At 35.6% G+C, this 23,254-nt stretch overlaps 1 protein-coding gene across 9 annotated transcripts in view; it reads right to left on the bottom strand.

Annotated features, from left to right (window-relative positions):
* Window positions 1–537: 537 nt before the first annotated feature.
* The window catches only part of LOC149409828 (uncharacterized), an 80,776-nt gene continuing 58,059 nt past the window's right edge, over window positions 538–23,254 (bottom strand). For 3 of the 9 annotated variants that reach the window (XM_089649132.1, XM_089649131.1, XM_089649127.1), the window contains 7 exons: window positions 16,147–23,041; window positions 15,322–15,360; window positions 8,944–9,068; window positions 8,266–8,450; window positions 4,996–5,128; window positions 3,781–3,841; window positions 538–3,107 (listed from right to left, as the gene is read on the bottom strand). In XM_089649132.1, the coding sequence (XP_089505258.1) occupies window positions 3,044–3,107; window positions 3,781–3,841; window positions 4,996–5,128; window positions 8,266–8,450; window positions 8,944–9,068; window positions 15,322–15,360; window positions 16,147–23,041 (7,502 nt within the window). In that variant the 3' untranslated portion in view covers window positions 538–3,043. Of the gene's footprint in view, window positions 3,108–3,780; window positions 3,842–4,995; window positions 5,129–8,265; window positions 8,451–8,943; window positions 9,069–15,321; window positions 15,361–16,142; window positions 23,042–23,254 lie in introns of those variants that run through there. The other 6 variants (XM_089649126.1, XM_089649134.1, XM_089649128.1 and 3 more) reach the window with 6 other exon arrangements.

Raw genomic sequence — 23,254 nt, 5'->3', positions numbered from 1 at the left:
AATCTTACACATTTTAAACGTCATTAATAAAATTAATATTCATATTTAATAAACTTTTTTTAATAAAAAAATTATAATCCAAAAATTAACCCTTTCGTTGATGGTGGTTCTTATTTGTACCACCGGACCGTATTTATGAGCGGTATAAATATGTCCCAGTTGAAAATGAAGGGTTAAAAGATTAAAATAAATCACAGGTAAAGTTATTAATAATAATACCATGAAATTAGATTATAATAAAAGAATATAAACTAAATACATTTAAAAAAAATTACACATAAGCCTAGCGCATTATATAAAAGGTTACATTATTTTTCATACAAATATCTAGAATTTAATGATAAATATAATATATTATTTTATTTCTGATATTTACCAAAGCTAGCACAATATGAAATTCATAACTTTTCATATTCAATTTTACAAGTTTATAAAAAGCCCGTCATGTTATAAACTTAAACAATGTCTTTAAAGCGAATATTTCTCAATCTAATAATAATAATAATAGAAACTGGCAACAAATTGAGTGGCTGAGTGGCTAATTCAGAAACATGATAGATTCATATAACACCAAAATTCATTTCATGCACAATTTTACTAAAAACAATATTTATAAAACGATTTTCACGTATCACGCTTTTAGGTAAGACAATAGCATTTTCTTATACATATTGAAAAAAAAGTTTTTACATAATCACAAAAGTGTAATTTTGTAGGTGTTCTCTACAAAAGTACAAACTTGGATATAATGAAAAACAACATTTCATATCACTATCTAACTAACTGAAAGTATCTAACAGATGTGACAAAAATATCTGACCTTGGTCAGATATTCCTGAGTTATTTGGGGTTTAAATAAGTTATGTAATTTTGATATCTGGTGGTAATATTAAAGAAAATCGTATGTTGTCACCGGTAAGAACTGTAAGCTAGCCTATTTCTCCACAATATAACTTACTGTCCACTTACACCAGTTACCACGTGGTAAAAGTGGGCTGTCCCAACATATCCTGCATCCAGTCCCGCAAATAAGTATGTAATATCTTCACATTGAAAAAACATACATTTCTAAAATCAGTAACTAATGATTATGCATTTTTGCATTTAATGAGCTTGTCTAACAAACTACCAATTAGCGAGATCATACGTTATTGTACCCAAGTCAAAATATGTCTGTTTTTTTTACAATAATTGTTGTTGGCAAATGTATTTAAAAATCTTAAATATAAACATTAGCAGCCACTCTCAAAACCTCGAATTAATTAAAATGCATCGTTAATTTTCATTTCAATATAATTTATATTAAAATGTGTACAAAATAGCTTGTGCTATGTATTTTTGTAAAACACTTTCTACTCGTAACCACTTTATTTTTTCTTTCACTTTACATACAAAATGTACTATAATGTTCTACGAGTTTTGAGAAATGAAAATGTTCTAAATATTTTACTCAAAAATGCATGAGAAAGTGTAAGTTAAATAATATGTCCAAATGAAGTAGGATTATTGGTTTAAAAAAAATCCCAAATTAATATTTGAGACACAGATCCTTTCTAAAACATATTAGTTTAATTCTTTTCCCATCCGAATATATTTCTGAGTTATTTTGAACTCACTCTTAAAACTCGATCTAAAAAGTCAAATCTCTTTTTTGCTCCCATTGTACCGTCTCACGAGGTTAGGCAGAATCGTTAGAGCGCTATACGTTTCTCTTCTGACGCACATACGTTTATCTGAATTTATTTTAGAAATCAGTAAAAACTTCATCCTTTTCCAATATTCATTTTGATGCTCCATTTCCACTTCCATTCTTGCCTTTCTTTCTTCAATAGCTTCATCTCATACAGGTGGTTACATATTAAACCACTTGAAAGAAAAACCAACTATTTAACCCATCCAAGTACACTGGTTAATATACTTACCACTTGTCATTAATTTTAGGTGGCACGAACACTTACCACTATTCCCAACGGGTTAAAAAATAAGTATAATGTAGTATTTACATGGATAATTCTAAATATCATAGTGAAATCCATATTTTAAATAGATAAACACTATGATTATTATCTTAGTATTTTCTAAGCATTGATAAATAAAATTAGAAAATTCTTAGTTAAATTTTATGCAGGTGTACAGTTACTAAAACATTAATCCTTTACATAGTCATCTCAATCCGGTATATCAAAGACACTAGCGAAAACAAAAAACACAGGCCTAGCGAAAACCTCAGCGTGCATTCGGTTTTACATTTGAAAAGTACCAAATGATACATAAATTTTACACAAAGTATTTCACTATATTTTATAGATTTTATACTAAAAAGTCAAGAGATGTGGTCAGGGAGAGGTTTTTAAATACATTACATAAATAAATTATGTTATATTAATAATATTATAACAAATACTTTGTGATTATAGACATTTAAAAGTATATTTTAATTGAGAGTCAAATAGCTAGCAATATAGCCAATATTTAGTGCTTCAGCGATAATCATTTATCTTTTTCTAATTGCTTTATTTTATGATCAGTGACTTCTCTACTTTAAGCAAGATTATCTTTTGTATAAACACCGATTCAAAATCAGCCCCAACTCAAATTATCTTCAGCATTTTATTTGTATAAATATCATAATTTAATATTGAAAAAAACTATATCTTTGAATAGACTATAACATTTTAATTTGAAGCCTGAATACAAGTGTTATTGTAGAATTTAACAATATTGTCTCCATTTAATGTGTCATGATTATGATGGCGTTTACAGTTGATGTGAACGAGTTATTTTTCCAACCCGTTCCTTCAAGAATGAGCCATCAATATTCATCTTTTCTCGAGTTTCAAAATCAAAACATAGCCCAAAAAGGTGATGCTACAGATTCCCTGGCTTTATGGATTCTGTAAACACTGATTGACTTTGACTTGATGAAATCAAAGATATAGTTATTTTATAAACATTCACCCAGTTATTTTATTTCAAAATATTCTTTGATGATATTCAACTCTTAAACATAATCTTTGTGCTTCCAAGATGGTACAGAATTAATTTAGTCGTCTTCTTCTTTTTTTTGGGTTTCTGGAACAAACGGCTTGGCAGTACCAGTTAGTGATCTGAAATAAATATATGCATTTTTTAAAACCGGAGTAAAGTTTTGGAGGCGGTGTTAGGTACCCCGGGAACCACTCGTTAGATAACGAACACCTCTGCCATCGGTCACACCCTAGTGGTTTGCTACGTTTGGTTAGTTAGCAGAGGTGTCCGGGTAAATGGGGGTGAGGTTCGTCCAGGTCTTCGGGTGTGGCGGGCCGGGTCCATTGTCCTCTCTAGCCAGACTCTCTCTCGCCATCTCTTGCACTTCAGTGAGAGAGATGGATTCATACATCACTTATGGAAACACTGACCTCCAGATTCCTACCCACCCTTCATTCTTCTTTCCTTCCCAGAACCTCTTCTCTCTCATTTGCTTAAAAGACTCACCACACAGCATCCCCAAAGGTGAAATTAATTTCCCTCGGGGGCCCCCTGTGTGAGACTAATAAAAAAGCAACGAAATTCTTTGGAAATTCTAAAATTCATCTCTCCAGACATTTTAGAATTTGTTGCGATTTATAACTTAGACCTTAAAATTCATTCACCGTGGCTTGCTGTAGAAGGAGGCCACTGAAGTAGCATACGGCACCTTGTCGATACGATAGGTCCCCGACCCAAATAGGACTATGTATGTATGTATGTAAAATAACTATGAACTAATAAATAAGAACTATGTATGTAAAATATTCTTACTTTCTTTTGGCAGGAATGGGTGGTATTTCGGGCGCAGTAGGAGATTCAAATCCCTTGTCACCTGTGAACCGTAAAAATATGAATAAATAACAAAATATAACAGGATTTATTTATTAAACTTAATTTATTGAGTGAGTTCAGGAAAAATACTTTTTATTAACTAAGAAAAGTAACTAAACATTTGTAATAGTTATAACTAATTTCGAAAAGGCGTCACGGCGCTGTATCTCCGGACTAGGTCCGAAAGATAAAGACTCCTGTGGGTACTCTTCAGCCTTGTTGAATGGGACGATACATTTCACTATTAGTATCAGGTATCGAGCTGGATCTATTCCGGTTCAAGGCCGTGCACCCGCTTTTATAGGCCGCCCACGGTACATCCTTTAATAATTAGCGGGAGAGCTGATCACGGTTTGTAGAATGAGATGCCGTTTTAGGTGAGAGGTAGAAAGTATTTGAGCTCACGCGGTGTTGTCTCGTTACAAAAATAAGCTAAAAAGAGGAGTTCTATGAAATTCGATAGGCAAAAACTTGTTTGTAATTTTATATAATGTGATGTGTTTGTTTTATTTAAATGTATGGACAATCGAAAACAAACAACACCTTTCATAGTTTAATAAATGTTTCAAATGTTTTAAATTTGGTACAAATCGATAACTAAATGATATCAATGGGATAGAAAGGCTTAATTGACAAAATGATATCGGATAGAAAGGCTTAATTGACAAAATGATATCGGATAGAAAGGCTTAATTGACAATGATTTTATATCGATTTCCCAAACGCACTTGAGCTCGTTGGACGTGTCAATAGCCAAGCATCGATATCGATTAACAACGAAATACATAAAAAATCGCTGTAAGATGGCAATACTGGCGGGTATTGTCTAAGGATCTACATTCCTAAACATCCAAAGTCAAATGGTTACGTACATAAAAATAATTTTATAGTGTTGAATTGAAATACACCCATTTTAGTACACATTGGTAGTCCGCATGTTCTCTTTGACACTAAAAAGGGAACTAATTTATCAATGAGGTCCTTAGCTATAATTCGTGATATTCTGAACGGCTTTCTGAATCCTGTTTCTCAAAGCTTGAATAGGGTTTTATCGATCAATCGTGCTAGACCTCAAGAGCCCTAGATGCCCCCCGACCGCCCTGGCTCTGAACCCCCTCGATACGAAAAAAGAAAAAGAAAAATAATATTCCTCACCTCGGACAAGTACAATGGGAGTATCTCCAATAAAGAAGGTGGCAGGTCCAGCCGCTGTGGAAGCTGTGTCGTCCGAGGATCCTTCGCTCCCGAACCTGATGGTCCTCTTGCTCACTAGAGGCTTGGGGATTTCCTGCAATAAATCATAATCGTTTTCAGAAAGATATTGAAAACCAAATCATGAAAAAATGTTATTTTAACATATCGTGATTAATGTTTGCGTTACTGTGCCTTGTTTTTCTTTAGCCAACAGCTTCACGGAGTCCATTATCAGGGCAGTGTGATTTGTAGATTTTGGTAAAATGTGTGTTTATGTATGCATAAGTTATACTGTATTATTCCTGTTAATGTGTTAAAACTTTAGTGTAATTGTTGGGAAGTAAAAGCTTCACAGATGCACCCATAGAGGACAGTGCAAAGAGCTTGCTTGGAAGTCCGCAAGATGGCAGCCAGTGGCCAGTAGTCGCCAGGGCCAGTGGGAATACTCCCAGATAAACTTACTGTTTCAGATCTTAATTAGCCAGCTTCTAGTTAGGTCGACTATCGAGTCACCATTGTAATACGCGAAGTATTAATAAATCCATGATTTATCAAAAAAATAAATTATTTATAATCTCCTTCCACGACGAGTTGGAGAACTGTTTGTGCGAACACAACAGTAATCAAAAACTAATGTCGATTGGATTTCAAGAACTGTTAAGCTAGCTTCTTCGGCGCCACCCTTAGGGGGTATTTCACTATCTCTGATTATGTTCTGACTGAGCACTAATCCGCGGATTAGTCATTTTTTCGTTTTCACTATATCTGAATAACGCTAACGCTCAGGTTAAAGTTCGATTTGACTAATCAGTGCTCGAACTTCACGTTAGGCGCTATTCCTCGAATCAAAGATGGCGTCAAAACATTCCGAGTTTAACAGCTGAGAAGCGAGTCGAATTTTGTTGAATGAATTTGAATGCTTGTATGATCCATCCTGAATTATTTGATTGTGTTCAAAATAAGAAACAATGTAATTAATTCGACACGAATCTATCTAAAATGACCTGATAATCAACATAACATAACCAAAAAAATGCACACTTCGCGGTGTGCGGACTGTGACGCATGACAGCCGTGGCAGTAGATGGAGTAACTGCAAACATTTTGCGATGTTGCCAGACTATTTCGAGTGTTATCTATCCGGAAGCTCGAAACAATGGTGAAACGGTCGCCGTTGAATAACGAAGTTATTCTGATCTTTAAAGCCAGCCAACGGATAGCTAGTCAGATATTTAGCCCGACATTGTGAAATACCCCCTAAGTGTTTTAGAAGATTTCAATAGCCTTGCCTCAAACCTCAAAACTTCATGTTACTCTTGAAAAAAATACATTATAACGACTTAAATTCGACTCCGTATCTCATTCCAGTGCAGAGATAATGCGTTAAGTCTTCCTCGTGCGTCCCCAACTTATTCTACCATTCAAATAATTCTCTAAACACTCCTGGCACCAATAAGAACAAACTTTGAAATGTTCAGCCAAATCGGTCCAGTAGTTTAGAGTCTATAGGGCAGACTTATACGAACATTGCCTCTAATTTATATGGATTGATTTGAGAAAATCACCTTTCCCAATTTAATAAACCAAAGAATTGAGATCTCCTAAATAGTATAAAACAATGCCGCTATCCGCGTCTGACTGTTGTTGTCTGTCGCTTTGTTCTTCTAAACTATGCAACGAATTTTGATAGGGTTTTTACTATTATTTAGAGAATTTCTTCCGGAAGGTTTATATACATATAATACATGCATATTATATTTACAGAAAGTAGAGAAAGGTCGATGTTTTGTAATCAAGTCGTAAAAAAATATTTTTGGGCGCTTACATTGCTAACGCTGGCTAAACTTTATGAAATACATCAAAATAATGTACTACAGAGTTGTATATCTTTAAAACAATGCATTGCAATAGTCAAAGATTGGCTAGACAGAAATCTTCTTAGTTATGTTATATAATTATATTCTAAATTATGATAAAACCGTTTTTATTCCCTTCTATAATTCCTAAAAGGTATCCCCTAAAAATAATCCTAACCTGAAGTTCCATAATGTTAATTATAACCCTGCGACATGCTCAAACTGCGAAGATGTAAAATTAGGAAATTGTATCAAATACCTATTGACTGTCAACTCAAATAGACTTTCAAACGCATGAGCAATATCGTTAACATAAGAACCATGAGGCTTGTTTATGATACATTGGTACTTTCATATATTTCCTACGGAATAATCGCCTGGGGAGGAACATACAATAAACATTTGAAAGTTCTAGAAATTATTCAGAAGTCTATCGGACGGGTTGTTTCGGAGAATTTGAACAATTCATCAAATTTCAACGTTCATTTTCGGGTTCTGTGAAAGACTTATTCAAGTTCTGTTTTTATATCATTGTAGGCTAGTTGCTTGACAAAACTGAAATAGAAACAGAACTTGAAAAAATCTTTCACAGAACTTGAAAATGAACGTTGAAATTTGATGAATTGTTCAGATTCTCCGAAACAACCCGTCCTAAGATAATGTACCAGAAGACCAAGACATATCTCACCGATCGATTGTTTCAGCATACTGACATTATGGAACTAAGGCGGATCTACTGTGTCCAATGTCTTAAATTTATATACACTCGTCCTTATAATTTCTGTAAAAATCCAAACCGTTCTAGCCAGAGACACAACATATGCGTGTACACAGTGCTTCACTGGAAAACTAGGCTAGCCCAAAGACATGTTAATGATATTGGCCCAAAATTGTTTAATTCCTTGCCGAGTTCAAATAAATGTCAAAAGCTGTGTTAAAAAGTATCTGGAAGTGAGGGATTTTTATCTAAATTTCGTTCTACGAATATGATACCTAAAATATGCCATTACCATCTACATTTAATAAAAAAAAAGTTTTATACTGTTTCTTATAAACTGTTTTTTTATTAAATACACAAAAACTCCAGTAAAATCATATTAATCTAACTATATGTACTATATATTTTTTTCTTTATTCATATTTCTTTTTTCATTTAAACCATAGATAATGTAACCACCACTGATTTGAATACATAACTTATAATGCCCAAGCACAGGCTTCGCCTTTGTGGGATTTTTTTGTTACTGACTTATGTTTTGTATAATTATATGTATATGCACCTGTATGTATCAAAAAAATTGTCAATAAAAAACAAAAGGCCCGCAAAGTACAAGGACTATTATAGTTGATTTATTAAAAATAAGATTAGCCTCACCTGCCCATAAGCCTCAGAGATGGGTTCCTGCCCATACTCGTGTTCCTCGCTCTTGGTGTGATCACTGCCCGAGTGGTCCATGGTGAAGCAGTCCTCCGAAGACAGCTGCAGAGTCTTCTCGCCCTTGTCCAGCGCGGTCAGCGGCTCGAGCGTCTCCAGCGAGGACACCATGGTGTTGGACCCTGCTTGAGGGAAGAAAACAACATAACATCAAATATCAACAGATATGTGAGAGGAGTCACAAAGTTGAATTGAGAAGCTTGAGAAGATGTTTAAGCAACGAAATAACCGATGCATGCGCCATTTTGCCAAATTTGATTGATGCCTTCAGTGCTAAGTCAAAAAACATGCTCATCACTTGAACACAGTTGACCTTTGTCACATGAGAATGGGTCATTTCTACAACTTGTTCTTGAGTTTGAGTTTCAACAGCTTGGCTGTGGAACAATTTGCCGGCTTCTGTGTTTCCTCTCTCCTACAAGACGGGTCCCTTCAAGACCCATGTTCTCTTTTTCCTCTCGCTAAAAAGACCCTTCACACAGCATCCCTAAACATGACATAGGCCCGGAGGGAAATTATTTTGTGCTTCCTGCGATAAGTTGGCATTTAGGAACTTGATATATCTTAATTGGAATCTTGTTGGTGTGTTACAATAAATTGATTTATACTGCTTGATACCTGCACTGCAGAGACTGCCGGTCATCGGTGTGTCGATCTCGTAGTTGTAGGTGGCCCTGGTGGCGTTGGAGCTGGTCTGCTCTAGACTATCGGTGCTCCCCAGCATCAAGTCTTCCTCCCTCGCCCTGGAAGTCAAATCACATTTAGAAAGCATTCTATCCATTTGGTTTTATTTCTGTCTTCTTAGGTCAATTTATAATGAGTAAAACAATTTGAGATTCGTGACGTGTCATTTTGGGTCATCTTTCGTTTGATAAAAACTGTATCTTATTCAAAATTGTTCATCAATCTACACAACAAACTATTGTTATATTTATTATCTATTTTTCCCTACTATAAAAAATGTTATTTTTGTTTGTATCTTATTTCGTTAATAGTTATCATATTGTACAACGTTAAATATTTCTATGATTGCTGTCATATTTATCAACCCCCTGAATAGGGGTTAAATAGTATTTTACACTAACAATCAGGGTTGCCAATCCATATGTTCTAAGATACCCACAATTGACAATCATATACCCCACAAGTTCGTTTACCTCTAAAATGAATCAAATTCCATGTAAATTAGATTTTTTTATTATCTTTTCATTTTCGGGTTTTCTCTTTCATTCAGGATTTAAAATTAGATTTTGTTTTTTGAAAATTTCTAGTAAATATTATTTTTAATATAGTTGGAAATCGAAAAATGCCTACAATCCCGCATTTCCTTACAGAAAGGTTCTGCACGCAAAATACCCAATTCTTCAAAAATCTTAAAAATTCCCTTCATTTTGGGGAATTCTCCACAAATTGACAACCCTGGTTGCAGACAATATTAATTTTCAATGAATGTCACCATTTATTTCGAATTTGAATCATAGCTCAGAAACATATAACTAGCTGCTTCAAAAAATATAATTTGAAATAAAAATAATAACAAGGACAGTGGCTGAGTTGGCATCGCGGCTGGGTCCCACCCCAGCCTTGCGAGATCCAATTCCTCGAAATGGCCAAGTCCTCCATCACCACACAAGCAATATTTTCCGCTTTGCATGATGGTAGTAGGTGATTTTCAAATTATTGTGAGGTTATATGTAACCAAGGGATGCATGTCTTTCTTTAAAAAATTATAATAAACAAAATTGATAATTTAGCGCCCTTTTGTGAAAAATCACGTCAAGGGGGATGTGTGTCAATATCAATGTAATCATAAATAATTATCCTATGTTGATTAATGACGCAACATTTATTGGTTTTTTTTGGAGTCGATTTCATTTTGTGTTATTGTGCATGTTTTCTTAAAACTAATCAAAAATATATTGTGCTGTGCAAACTAAAGTCCCTTATTCCCTACCTAACAACCAACGACTACTAACATAATATTGTATTGAAAATTGTTAAACTTGATAATATAAAGCTTCTATTTCACAATTAAATATTTTTTTAATCATTGAAGACAATATTAACGATTCTCAAATGAAAAATTGAAACAGAAAAATATTCGGTCACTTCTAGTTACAATTTGAAATTTTACTCATAAAATTATTAAAAAAATATATATATTGTAAACTTGTAAAAAAGTCAAAAGATGTCGCACATTAAAAAAAAAAAATCGATATATTTATCGAAGACACTATCTAGATTGCATTTAGTTTGGTTAAAATCTTGCAATCATAAATAAAGATAATGTTGATAGTTCTTAGTCGAAGTATGATACAGTTAAATATGACCGAAGGGGATAGGTTCAAATTAGCTAGCTCAGTGGTTAAAGCAGAGGCTAAAGTCCTGGATTCAATTCCTAGTTACGACCCAATCTTTTTATAATTTTTCTGTTTCAAATTTTCTTTTGAGAGTCGCTAATATTGTTTTCAATTATTAAATATTACAATTTGAGGTTTTACTCATTATGTTATTTAAAAAAATCATTTTTTTTTATTTTTTATTATTTATTAATATTCAATATAACATAACGCTCTGCCCGCTAAAGTTCCACATACAATCTACTTATTTTCAATGTATCACATTACCTATGTAAATATATTTTGCTGTGCAGATCAGAGTTTTACGTTCCCCACCTATCTAATTCCAATAAGTTATGTTTCTGTTGTCCATGCATTTTTTTCCATGCGATTACACATTCGCCCTTATGGTGGACATGCTGTCCGAAACGTCGGCTTAAGAAAGAGGTAGCGCAAAACGGCATATTATCCCAAAAATAACTATAAATCTTTTGGTTGTGAAAATCTCAGATTATATCCCACTATAAATATGACTATTGATTATTAACCCAACACGTTGGTACCATTCAATTGTCAAAATGGCGCTGATTGTCAATCGATTTAGACGGGGCTTGAAACACCCTAACCTAAAAATTTGTTCCATATCATCATTGTTAACTATGAATGTTTTAATTGCTCTACCTTTAATTCTGGGTCAACTACACAAAGAGAACCATGGAAAATCTTTGGGTGCAATATAACTATGCATACCGATGCTGTTTGTTCGCAGAAGGACTAGTTCCCGGTTTTGCGGCCTTAATGAGAACAAGGGATGCAGGAATGAGGGAAAGGATCAATAACTCTACAAATGTCCTCACCATGGAATCCTGGTTTGAGTATTAAAGCAAATTGGAAGAAAACATTGTCCTCAATAATCTTCAAACCGACGTATCAATAGCGGCAAGGAAAAGTTAAATCGATGATGTTACCTTATTTACATGCATGAGAAACAATAGCGCGTGTTGCTTTCACATCCAACAGATGGCGCTGTTTAAAAAAAAAAAAACAACATGTTTTCACCTGTCGCAGGTTTCATATATATAATATAGGTATATAAAAATACACGCGTATACGAATGCAACGTTGTGTCAAAATTTCAAAGCAATCCGTGAAGAACTTTCAGAGATTTAAGATTTCTTATACTAATCTGTCTTTCAATTTTCGATCACTAATTTTAAATTTTTTCTTTTTATATTCTATTTATGTTACTATGTACTTATTTAAATATTATATATGTATTTAAACTCCCTATGGTACGTGTGGGATTTAACTAACCTTACCAATATGCGGAATAAATAAATAATAATAGTTATTGTGATGTATGATAATAAGTTGAGTATTTAAGCAATAGATGGCGCTAGTCATAAAGCTTACTCCAGAGTCCGTCAGATGTCGCTAGAATGTAGCAATTACCTGTGAGGTTATAGTGACAGGGAACAAGCTTCTCAAACCAGAGAATTACCAACCCTCGGGTAATGAACAGTGTAGATCTGTTATTATTATTATGTAATCCAGACCTATTATTTGTAACGTAATAAACACAATTATAAGTAGAACCTTATAATTACTTTCTTAACCTTACTTTTTAACAAAGAGTTCCCAACCCTTAAATCTGCTAAATAAGACAGATATAACAGTTATTAAGAAAACAGATGAAAAATAAACGACTGGGCCTAATATTTTTTATGTGAATACCACACAAGAGTTCCAACTGCTCCCAACCGTCTGGAGCCAGTGAGACTACGGCATCCCAAATTGGGGTATATTGTGCGGCTGAATGTAGTCGGGAGGGGAAGGAGACGGGGAAGAGGAAGGTGGGGGAGTACCTCTCAATTCAGATCTGGTCACCAAACACGGCAAAAACCATTTCAAGCAACGTTTCAATTCCGAATGTGATCTTACACCAGGACGCTACTGAGAGTATTTTCCACACTGGAACGTGCCACAAGTATACTATATTTTATTTTAAATTAATAAATAATTAAAAATAAAATTTACTTGTGCATGCCGGGATTTAAACCTGCAACCTTCCGATTGCTAATCGAGTGCCTTACCCCTCGACAAATTGTTAAGGCGAAGTTTAATGCCAAATCACTATTTTTATTAATCTTTATAATAAATTGGTGTACATTATGAAAACCTAATTATATGCTTTAGATAAATTGAAGGTTTTCCTATCGTTTCGCTTGAGTAGAATACAAATAAAAAAATAAATTACTCAATAAAAAATATAAATGCACACTACTAAAAAAATATTTTATCAATAGAAATGAATGAACGAAAAAAAAAACAACTTAAAAAAAATCAATATTATAGCTTAGATTATCTGTGACAGTTTCAATTGATTATCTTTTTTGCTGTCTTATAAAATAAATAATAGCCAGTTTTTTGCTTGAAATCGAACGTTTCTAGACTCTGTTTGTCAAGCGTTTTTAATGTCTATTACCTGCGATATAAGGTATACAAAGAATATACACATTTTTGACTTGTAGCTTCCTCTTAAACTCTAAATATGATCTTTTGGTTGTGCACTCCTTGATTTAATCAATATACGAGAACAACTAGACAGACAGACATACATATTTATATAAAATATCTCATCCCAATCATGGTTCGCATTCCCACATATAACATTTACACATTATAATCTAATGTTTATAAGACAAGGTGTTTATGCATAGCACAAAGGAATAACAAATTATTATAAGCTTTAATTACTCGCCTGAAATATCCATAGATATTTTCAATTTGTATGGATATTTCAGGCGAGTAATTAGGGCTCATAATAATTTGTTAACATTTACACAGTCTTGGTGACAAGTATTTAAGCGACATTAATGTATCTATTTGACAATAATGTGAACTAAGAAAACTTCGAAAACCGTATGTGCTAACTATTTGTATGTAGTAATATTTTATTAAACACTTCTACAGGGTTTTCCAATAAGAGGTGTTATTTTAAATAGCCCGCTATTTCGGTAGATGTTACTTTTGAAGCTGTCATTTTTTCTGCTCGTCAAAATTGGTTTTGACAACTACATCACCACAAAACTCTGAATTTCTCAGAACGTTGGAAGTTGATCGAAAATATAGATTTATTTATTAATTTATAAAATATAACTTCCATAATTTTATAAAAAAAGCTACGATCTTATGCATCGATCAATATACTATGTACAATAAAGTATATAATATAATACATGTACAGGGTTTTCCAATAAGAGGTGTTATTTTGAATAGCCCGCTATTTCGGTAGAAGTTACTTTTAAAGCTGTCATTTTTTGACATTTGACAAGTAGAAACTACGCCATTAATAAAAATGGAACAATAGACGCTTCAACAACGCATTGCAATTATTAAAATTCACTTGAGTGAATCAAATGCAAATCATCTTGAGTGATGAGGCCCATTTCCACCTCGGTGGCTTCGTCAACAAGCAAAATTGTCGCATCTGGAGCTTGGAAAACGCAAGAATTATTATTGAAAAGCCTCTCTATCCTCAACGGGTGACTAATTGGTGCGGTTTATAGTCCGGCGGAGTCGTTGAACCTTACTTTTTTGAAAATAAGGCTGGAGCAACAGTTACGGTGAATGGATTGTGCTATCGAGATGTGATTAATGAATTTTTTATGGGCGGAATTGGATGATATTGAGCTGGACAACGTTTAATTTCAACAAAACGGCGCTACGTGCCACAAAAGCAACGAAACCATTGATCTTTTACGATTGAATATCAAAATAACACCTCTTATTGGAAAACCCTGTATTTGAATTTCACTTGTTTTATCAAATGTATGAATGAAGTGGAATCTTGGAAGTGGAAATAACCCATTTCCTGACATCCAATCGAGCTTAAACTCTGCAGATAGACTTTTTGTCGATGACAATGCATTCTATCATCTTTTGGTTGCAATTATGCATACACATGTGGGCATATACGAATTTCTCCGGAATTGGATGACAGTAGTTAATGTACGAAATAAATGTAAGTTTCAAAGTAGCAACAGTTAAGTGCCAGTCCCTGGGGAGGAAGGTTCAATCCTCAGTTAAAACCGAAATAAATTTAAATAATCCATTAGTGTATAATAATAAAAATAACTTTTTTTTAACGGTTTGATTTTTTATTTATATTGTTTTTGTGAACCATTTTTTATCTTTGTGGAATTAACTTTTTTTTTGTTACATAATTTGTTAAGTTACGTGAATTTATATTATTTAAATACATAAAAGTGATATCGGCACTTAATTTCCAAGTGTCTGAAAAAATTTGAGTAGAATTACATCAATATATTCTTGACTAATTGATATCGAGATCTAGGTAATGATTTTAATGAAATATTGACTATTATTCTTCTCAAATTCAAATTGGTTTTTGATTCATATTTATATTACACTATATAATATGCTATTAACTTAATTCATGATTTCACGTGTAAAGTAAACCGTAATGTTTTCGGTAGTTTTTTCAGCTGGTGTGGTCTCACCAAGATAACGTCTACAAATTAAGACTAGCACACGTGACGATACCACCAAACACAGTCAAACAATAAACTATCTACGCTAGAAAAGAAATCATACACAAAGACGATCTATACATTTATTTTCCAGTGCATTTTACCTGTCGAACCTCGATTGGGTCGGAGTTATGCTCGTCTGCCTGTTAAAATATTTCCATTCAGTTTTAATAGATAATATATATCATAATACTTTGAAAATCAGTACATAATACAAAAGATTCTCCTTCAACTATAAATAATGTGACAAGTACGACTGACTGTAACAACCGCCCAAAGTCTGTGAGTCTATGCAGTGTGCCATCCACAATTGTTATAAATTATTGTTGTGACGTTGAAAGAATAAGGAACAATGTCATGGCTTAAAAAACTCGTAATACGTACAATTAACAAATCGTCGACTGTTAAAACTCTACGAGACTTAAACGCCTTGTGATTGGTCCGCGGGTTCTGACAGAACTTACACCATTACCTCATAGGTCGGTTGGCCGCGTGCATTAAGAATGCGGACAATTTTGTGGCAAGTTGCACTGAATAGGGGTTACCACTGTGTCTTACAAATTATTTCAATAGAATTCATGTTTTTTTTTTATAAATCTTGCTAACTTTTTAATTGGAATTTGTTGATTTCATACCGACCCAAGGGGGATTGACCTTACTGTTAACCGGCAAAATCGAGGTACATATGACGTCACGCTTATCCCTCAGATTTAAATCATTTTGGCGGGCTTTGAAAAATGCAAACATTGAAAATTATTTTTTATATGAAATCGGCATTTGTTATAAAAAAATACGGGTTTTTAAGTTAGAAGGAGTTTGGAATTCCTTATTGGGGAGGGTAAGGAGATGGGAAAGAGAAAGGTAGGCAAGAACAGTTTAGTGACATTTTAAGTAATGAAAGATTAGAAAAGTATATTTGATGTAGTTACCTGCTAAAGCTTCCCGAAGAACTCATGTCTTCGTCCAGCCCACTCCAAGAGCCGCTAGCTGGATCTGTAAAGTGTTTAGAAGTTGCCGCTGAAAAAATACCAGAACCCGACTTGTTAGACATTGGAGAACTCTCCCTGACTCCTGATTCGCTCATCTCTCCACACTTCAGTCCCAAATCCAGATCCAATTGCTTTGATGCATCTGCCATCATTTTTGAATCCATGGAACCAGGCCCGCTGCCATACTCAGAATCAAATTGCTGTTCCATCATGGTCACAAGACTCTCAGTATCAGACTGTTGAGAAGTTATTGATGATGAGAATTCTGATCCGTAGTCTGTAACTGACTTCCCAGAACCGACTTCTACAGATTGGAAGTTTCCAGAACCATATTCGTCACTTCGTTGGTCTTGTCTCATTGCTCCAGGGATGTCCATTCCCTTTCCAGGAGAGACTGAAATGATTTCAGACACCTTATCAGACATAATAGCTCCGTCGACAAAGCGTTGAGATATTATTTTCGTTGTAGTTATAACGCCGATCATGTTTGCATCGGCTTCCGTGAATGATGAACCGAGTTCGCAGAGATCTTTCTGTTCCGGCAAACAGACACCTTGATCATCTCCGGTCTTGCATTCATAGACTGATTTCTTGACACAAATCGTCTCTCCTTGCTCGGGGCATGATGGGTCCGCGACATAAAATGCTCCTTTGTTGTCAAACACTTTTTTCTGCGCTGTCACGTAAGTAACTGTTGCACCACCATCTGTTGAGACTGATGTGCTGATTTTCACATCTCCCTCTGCCATTTGCTGTTCGATAAGTTTTCTGATTGCCATCAGTTCTTGTGTTTTCTGTGAAGGGCTTCCGAACTTCTGTCCAGGACTTCCACTCTTTTGACCAGGGCTCCCGCTCTTTAGAGATGGACTACCGCTCTTAAGCGACGGACTCGAAGAACTTTTCTGACCGGGGCTTCCACCCTTTTGCGGTGGACTACTTTCAGAACTACCGTGACTGTAGGATCGTTTTTCCATATCTAAGAAACCGGCACTGCTTTGACGTCCATCTTGCGAAAGAAGTAACGCTTCCTTTTGTTTAGCGTCGATTTCAGTCTTAAGTGCTTCGAGGCATGCAGATTCCAAACCTTCAAATTCCTTCAGGCTTGACATTGAAATATCATCACCTTGTCCGTTCTTACTTAACGTATACCTTCGAGGCAAGGATCCATTCAATGAATCCTGGGAAGATGATGATAATTGGTAGTTTTCTATCATTGCTTGTTCAAGGTTCTCAAATTCTTGCAACGAACTGACCGAAACGTCATCTCCTTCCCGTTGCATATAGCGCCTCCTGAAGTTTAATTCAGACTCTGAAAGACTACCATATGAATTCTTTAAACTTCCATAGCTTCCAACTGATTCTTTTTGAGACGTCAGGCTTCCCATTCTGCTTGCATCAAAATCTGTCATTTCTTCTTCTTTTATGTCTTCGAGTGGTCCTCTATCATAATCGTACCTCGCTGCTGCAAGATCGCCTTCGAACTGCATCTGGATCCATTTTTTTCCTGCTTCGATTTCAGCCATTTCTGTTGCTCGTATCCTCTTTTGCTCTTGTTCGTATTGCAAAACTTCTTCTTCTGAAAGGGAACCGGAGGTACTATATTCCGTTTCACTTGTCTTTTTAGCTGTTTGTGATAAATATTCTTCAATTTCTTCGTCGTGTCTTTTTACGAATGCCGTTTTGCTCATTGACATGCCCTTTCCTTCAGAATCAAACTCGGATGCCTCCTTCGCAACTTCTTCAATAACAACGAAATCATCCATCTCATTTGGTTTGTCGATCATTTCGAATTCATCGCTTATAGGAGAGTCAGGCTCTTTGTGAGCTTCGTAAAGTGTTCGTTCTTCGGCCGTTACAGATAATTCTGACTTGGAATCTGTCATCCTTTCACTATGGAACTGTTCAGGATCTTCCGATATTTCGTACATGTCATCTAAAACATATTCTCTTCCATTGTCCGTTGATTCTGAACTTTGACTTGGGTTAGATTGTGGCGTATGTGGAGTTGTGGACAAAAAATCTTCTTGAATTTTCAAACTTGAAGATGAGCTTTGTTTGCTGTCTATCTGATAGTTCTCTTGAGTTTTTCTGTCAAAGGAAGAACTGCTGGAGACGTTTGAAATTCCTGACTGAGATTTGGATATTTGATGGGATGTCACGATTTCTTCGTACTCTGAGCTTCCTTTTGGGATAATATCTTTTAAAAGGTTGTCAAAGTCTACTTCTTTTGCAGGTTCCGCCAGGTGGATGGGATGAGGAACTACTTCTGTCTTGCCAGTAATCATTTTCTTTTCTACGATAGTCTCTACTTCTGAGGGAATAGAAGAAAATACCTTCCGATGAACAACTGTGTCGAACTCCAAAGGTCTTGTGGAAGTGCTAACCTTTCGTTCAATAACAGTTTCTACCTCTGGAAGTATTGAAGAAATAATTTTTCTTTCTACAACGGTTTCCACTTCTGAAGGCATTGAGGACATAATTTTTCTTTCTCCAACAGTTTCCACTTCTGATGGCATTGAGGAAATAATTTGTCTTCCTACCACGGTTTCCACTTCTGAAGGCATTGAGGATATTATTTTTTTTTCGACCACGGTTTCCACCTCTGAAGGCATTGAGGAAATATTTTTTCTTTCTATCACGGTTTCCACTTCCGAAGGAATTGAAGAAATAATTTTTCCGTCTACCACGGTTTCCACTTCTGAGGGCATTGAAGAAATAATTTTTCTTTCTACCACAGTTTCCACTTCTGAAGGCATTGAAGAAATAATTTTTCTTTCTACAACTGTTGCCACATCTGAAGGAATAGAAGAAAATATTTTTCTTTGAACTGTAGTCTCCACCTCCGAAGGTCTCTCTGAGGTAAATGTTCGTTGAACGACTGTCTCTTCCGAAGGTTTTCCTGAAACTACTGTTCGTTCTGAGAATATTTCTACCTCTGCAGGTGTTGGTTTCTTTTCTGGAGTTTTGTAGACAACCGAAGAAGTGTGATATTCAACAGTTTTTGATGATATCTCATACGATTTAGATGGAGAATCAACACTCTTGCTAGTTTTCATTTCGGATGTTTTCGTATGTCTAACCATACTGGGTCCAGTTTCAATTTTGCTCATACTAAACACTTGTGATTCTGATTCAGGCATTCCAGTTTCAAAGTCGACGCTTTCAGATAAGCTGTCGAAAGGGACTTTTTCAGGAAGTAGTTCTTTAGGCTGGAAGCTCATTTCATGAGAACGTTTCATCTTCGATATGACTTCACCATCGTCATCCTGGTTGTTGAGTTCGTCATCTAAAGAACCTTCGTCGGACTGATCACTAGATCCAGCAAGCTGGCGAGTCATTTGCTGTTCAACTTCTAAATCTTCTTTGCTTTTGAATTCATCGAATAATTCTTCTTCTACTTCTTTTATTATGGTTCCTTTAAGCTTTGATGGGTCTATGTCGAAATGTTCTGCCAAATTTCCGCTCTCCATCATTTCTTCTTTCAATTCAGTAGCCGATGGGACTAAGGTTTCCGAGGCGTCGGATATGTCAATGCTGGCAAGATGGCCAGAGCTATCAGAATCAAGACTCTTCATACTTTCTCTGGAACTCAAAGAGCCAACTGCTGTATAGTACTCCTTTGAAGTTCTCTGTGACCGAGAAGAAATCTCTTGGGTTCCTAAAGCGCTATGGAAATCAGCTGTGCTGTGACCAGTCAATAAATTTTCGATATCAGATGACAGAGGTCGACTATGAGGACTGTCCGTATGTTCAAAACTTTGGTAGTGGCTCTCTCCCGAGCTCGACCACCCTTCGAGATCCGATCCAGATCTTCGATCGCCGACAGTCATATGAGCAGATTTGACATGTTTTTGGATGGGTCGAAGTTTTACTTCAGGACTGCTTTTGGGGGATTCTTCCCTATCAGAAATAAGGTCAGGTTCTGTGTCAAGTAACGAAATTGGACCACTCTCAAGACCAGTAGACATTTCACTGAATTCGTGAAGAGTGCCCTGTTTTTCTTGTATGGTATCTTTTTCTTCGTCAGATGTAACACAAGTATCATCTTGTTTCGACGAAGAATCGCCATCTTTTACACTTATTTGAATGTCTTTATCGGTCATGGTTATTTCAAATGATTTGCTTCGAATGCTTTGTTCTTCGACTTCTGCATATTCTTTTTTAACTTCTTGCTTGACTTCCGTAATATCGGAAGAAGCAGAAGTTTTTTGAGTTGGGCTTATGATTGAAGACCTAGTGTCAAAATGGATCTTCTCTGACTGAGTGACTGATTCGGTATGCTGACTGGGTTCTTCGTGGATAACTTCAGGTCTATCAGGACTCATCAGTTTGAATTCAAACTCTGAAGGAGATTGTTTGTATTTAATGCTGCTGTCATTTTTTTCACTAATAATTTCCCCGTGTGCAGCTTCCAGAGATTGTTTCACTTCGTCAATAGTCTTTTCCAAGTCAGAAAGTTCGGCCAATGGTTCTGGCCTAATAGGTTCGTGGTCTGCTCGCTCAAGTTCAAGTTTCGAGGTGAGAAACTCGGCAGACGAGAGATCTGTATCATACCCACTGCTGCAGATGTCGTCCATACTTCTTTCTTTGAAAAATATGTGATCGTCCCTCCTATGCTGAAGGTCTGCTACGAATGACTCGGCTTCCATTGAGAAGTCTTCTTTCTCAGACTGTTGCAAGGTTTCCGCAACCGAGTCCATGGATTTTTGTAATGTGTCTGTGTCTTGAGAATCAATGGATTTGATCATATACTCGGTTTCTATGCTTTCACCTGACTTCATCATGGAGTCTTTGAAAGAGTCAAAGCCTTCACTATGTGCCTCTGTATCGTGTGTTTCTTCTGAACTGGTCAAGCTTAGACCATTGATTTTGATCTTGACATCTATATCTGAGCTAGTAGTTTTGATGCCAAAATCACTTCCAGACATTGAAGATTGGGGAGTAAATTCAACATCCCAGGAATGAGGTTCTTCTCTTGTCACTTTGGTTTGAGGTTGGAAATCTGTTGTAACTTCGTCTAGAGATGCTTGTTGTTGAACCGAAACTTCCCAGACATGGTCTTGTATGTGTTCCTCTGGTTTGTGAATGGGTGAAAGTTTTTTTTCTATTTCTGCTTCTGTAATCGACATAACTTTTGCAACATCGTCTACACTGACGTCTAATGGCAAAAGTTCTTGCTGAGCATGAGGCAAGAGATCTGATTCACCTGTCAAATCAGATTCAGATTGAGTATCTTGACTGCATCCTCGACTCAAGCTTTTGTCTCTTTGTGAACTGGAAACTTTGATTTCTTTTACGAAATCCACATCAAACACCTCTTCCTTTCTGAATGATCTGGACCTGCTCTTGGGTGACATCTCAGATTTATCATCAAAGGAGTCACGTTTTCCTATGACTTCACTTTTAAAGCTGGTATCGTGCGAAATATCTGAACTCATGTCGTCGTGTTCTTTACTTTCAACTGTAGATTCTTCCTTGCTGTATCCTGAAGATGCGCTGACTACTTTCCCAGCTTGGATTTTTTCTTCAGATGTTGATTTTTCATCAATTTCTTTAACTTTGGTAGACGACTCCATATATACTTCTTTTCCTTGAGAGTATTCTCCCTCCACCTCTTCAGTTGGTTCAAGTTCTGCAAAGTATTCCTTTCCCCACTGTTCGTGGGATAAGTCCCTTTCAGAGTAAGATATCTCTGTTTTCTTTTCCATTTCGTCTCGGATAGCTGACATTTTTTCTTCTGATTTGCTTTGTCTTCCAGAGTACAAGCCTTGTTCAGAGAATTCCTTATGAGTGGACAAAACCATTTTGCCTTGATCTGTCTTTTTTGCTTTAGATTGTTCTGTCTCATGTCTCTCTGCTAATGCCTTTTGCTCTTTTTCCAATGAAGAACGTTCACTCTTTTTCATGTCACCGCTTTCTTCTGTTGACTCCTTTTCTGTTAGTTTATATTCTTCTCCTGATATTTGCCTTTTACTTTCAACTTTGGTCTCAATGCTCGAATCGTCGCCAGATGAGGAGGTCAGTTTCTTTTCTGAGAACATTTCTTTTCCTGATATTTGATGAGTAACTGATTCGGTTTTGGTTACTACAGAAGTAATTATTTCTGTGTCTTTAGGAATATTATCAGGAAGTTTCTTTTCTGCTCCTTTGACAACAAAATCTTTTTTCATTTGTTCGAACTTTGCGATGGCACTGTCTTGGAAATCTTTCTTCATTTCTTCAAATTTCTTCCTTGTTTCTTCTTTAAAAACTTTTCTGGATTCCTCTAGATCTTTCTCAATATCACTCAGTTTTGGCTGAGGTTCGGGTAATTTCTCTTTGGTAACTGTTTCAATGTCTGTTTTGGTTTCAATGGATTCTATTTTACCTGGTTTGGTATCTTTGGATTCCGGCGTAGATTCTGGCTTTTCATGTTTTGATTCAATGGATTCTATTTTTTCTGGTTTGGAGTCTTTGGATTCTGCTTTGGTTTCTGTCTTTTCTAGTGTGGTTTTAACGAATTCCATTTGATCTGGTTTAGTTTCTTTGGATTCCGGCGTAGCTTCTGGCTTTTCATGTTTCGATTCAATGGATTCTATTTTTTCTGGTTTGGATTTTTTGAATTCCTCTTTGGTTTCTGTCTTTTCTTGTGTGGTTACAGTTGATTCTATTTCGTCTGGTTGGGTGCTTTTGGATTCTGCTTTGGTATCTTGGGGTTCTGGTTTTATATCTTTGATTTCTGGATGGATGGTAAGTTCTTCAACATTGACAAATGCAATATTGTCTACATGGTGTCGGGTTGGGGACTTTGGACTGGTCGATGTGCTTAGGGTCTTAGCTACTTCCGTTACATAATCTGAAAAGAGAAAAATAGATTTTTTAAGGATAATTCAATAACGATTTGCGGCTTTGAAACTCTTTCATAAGATCGGCTTAAATACAGAATAATTCATTTTCAGGACAGAGGGATACTTAGAAAAGATTAGATATGATTTGATTTTGGTCTATTATGCCATGTTGCCCAACCTCTTTCTTATCAACGTTTCGGACAGTATTACAGTATCCATCA

The sequence above is a fragment of the Hesperophylax consimilis genome, chromosome 29 (genome assembly GCF_061612785.1).
Source record: "Hesperophylax consimilis isolate HC1 chromosome 29, BYU_Hcon_1.0, whole genome shotgun sequence".
Classification (NCBI taxonomy): Eukaryota; Metazoa; Arthropoda; class Insecta; order Trichoptera; family Limnephilidae; genus Hesperophylax; species Hesperophylax consimilis.
This window is presented reverse-complemented; position numbering and strand designations above follow the sequence as displayed.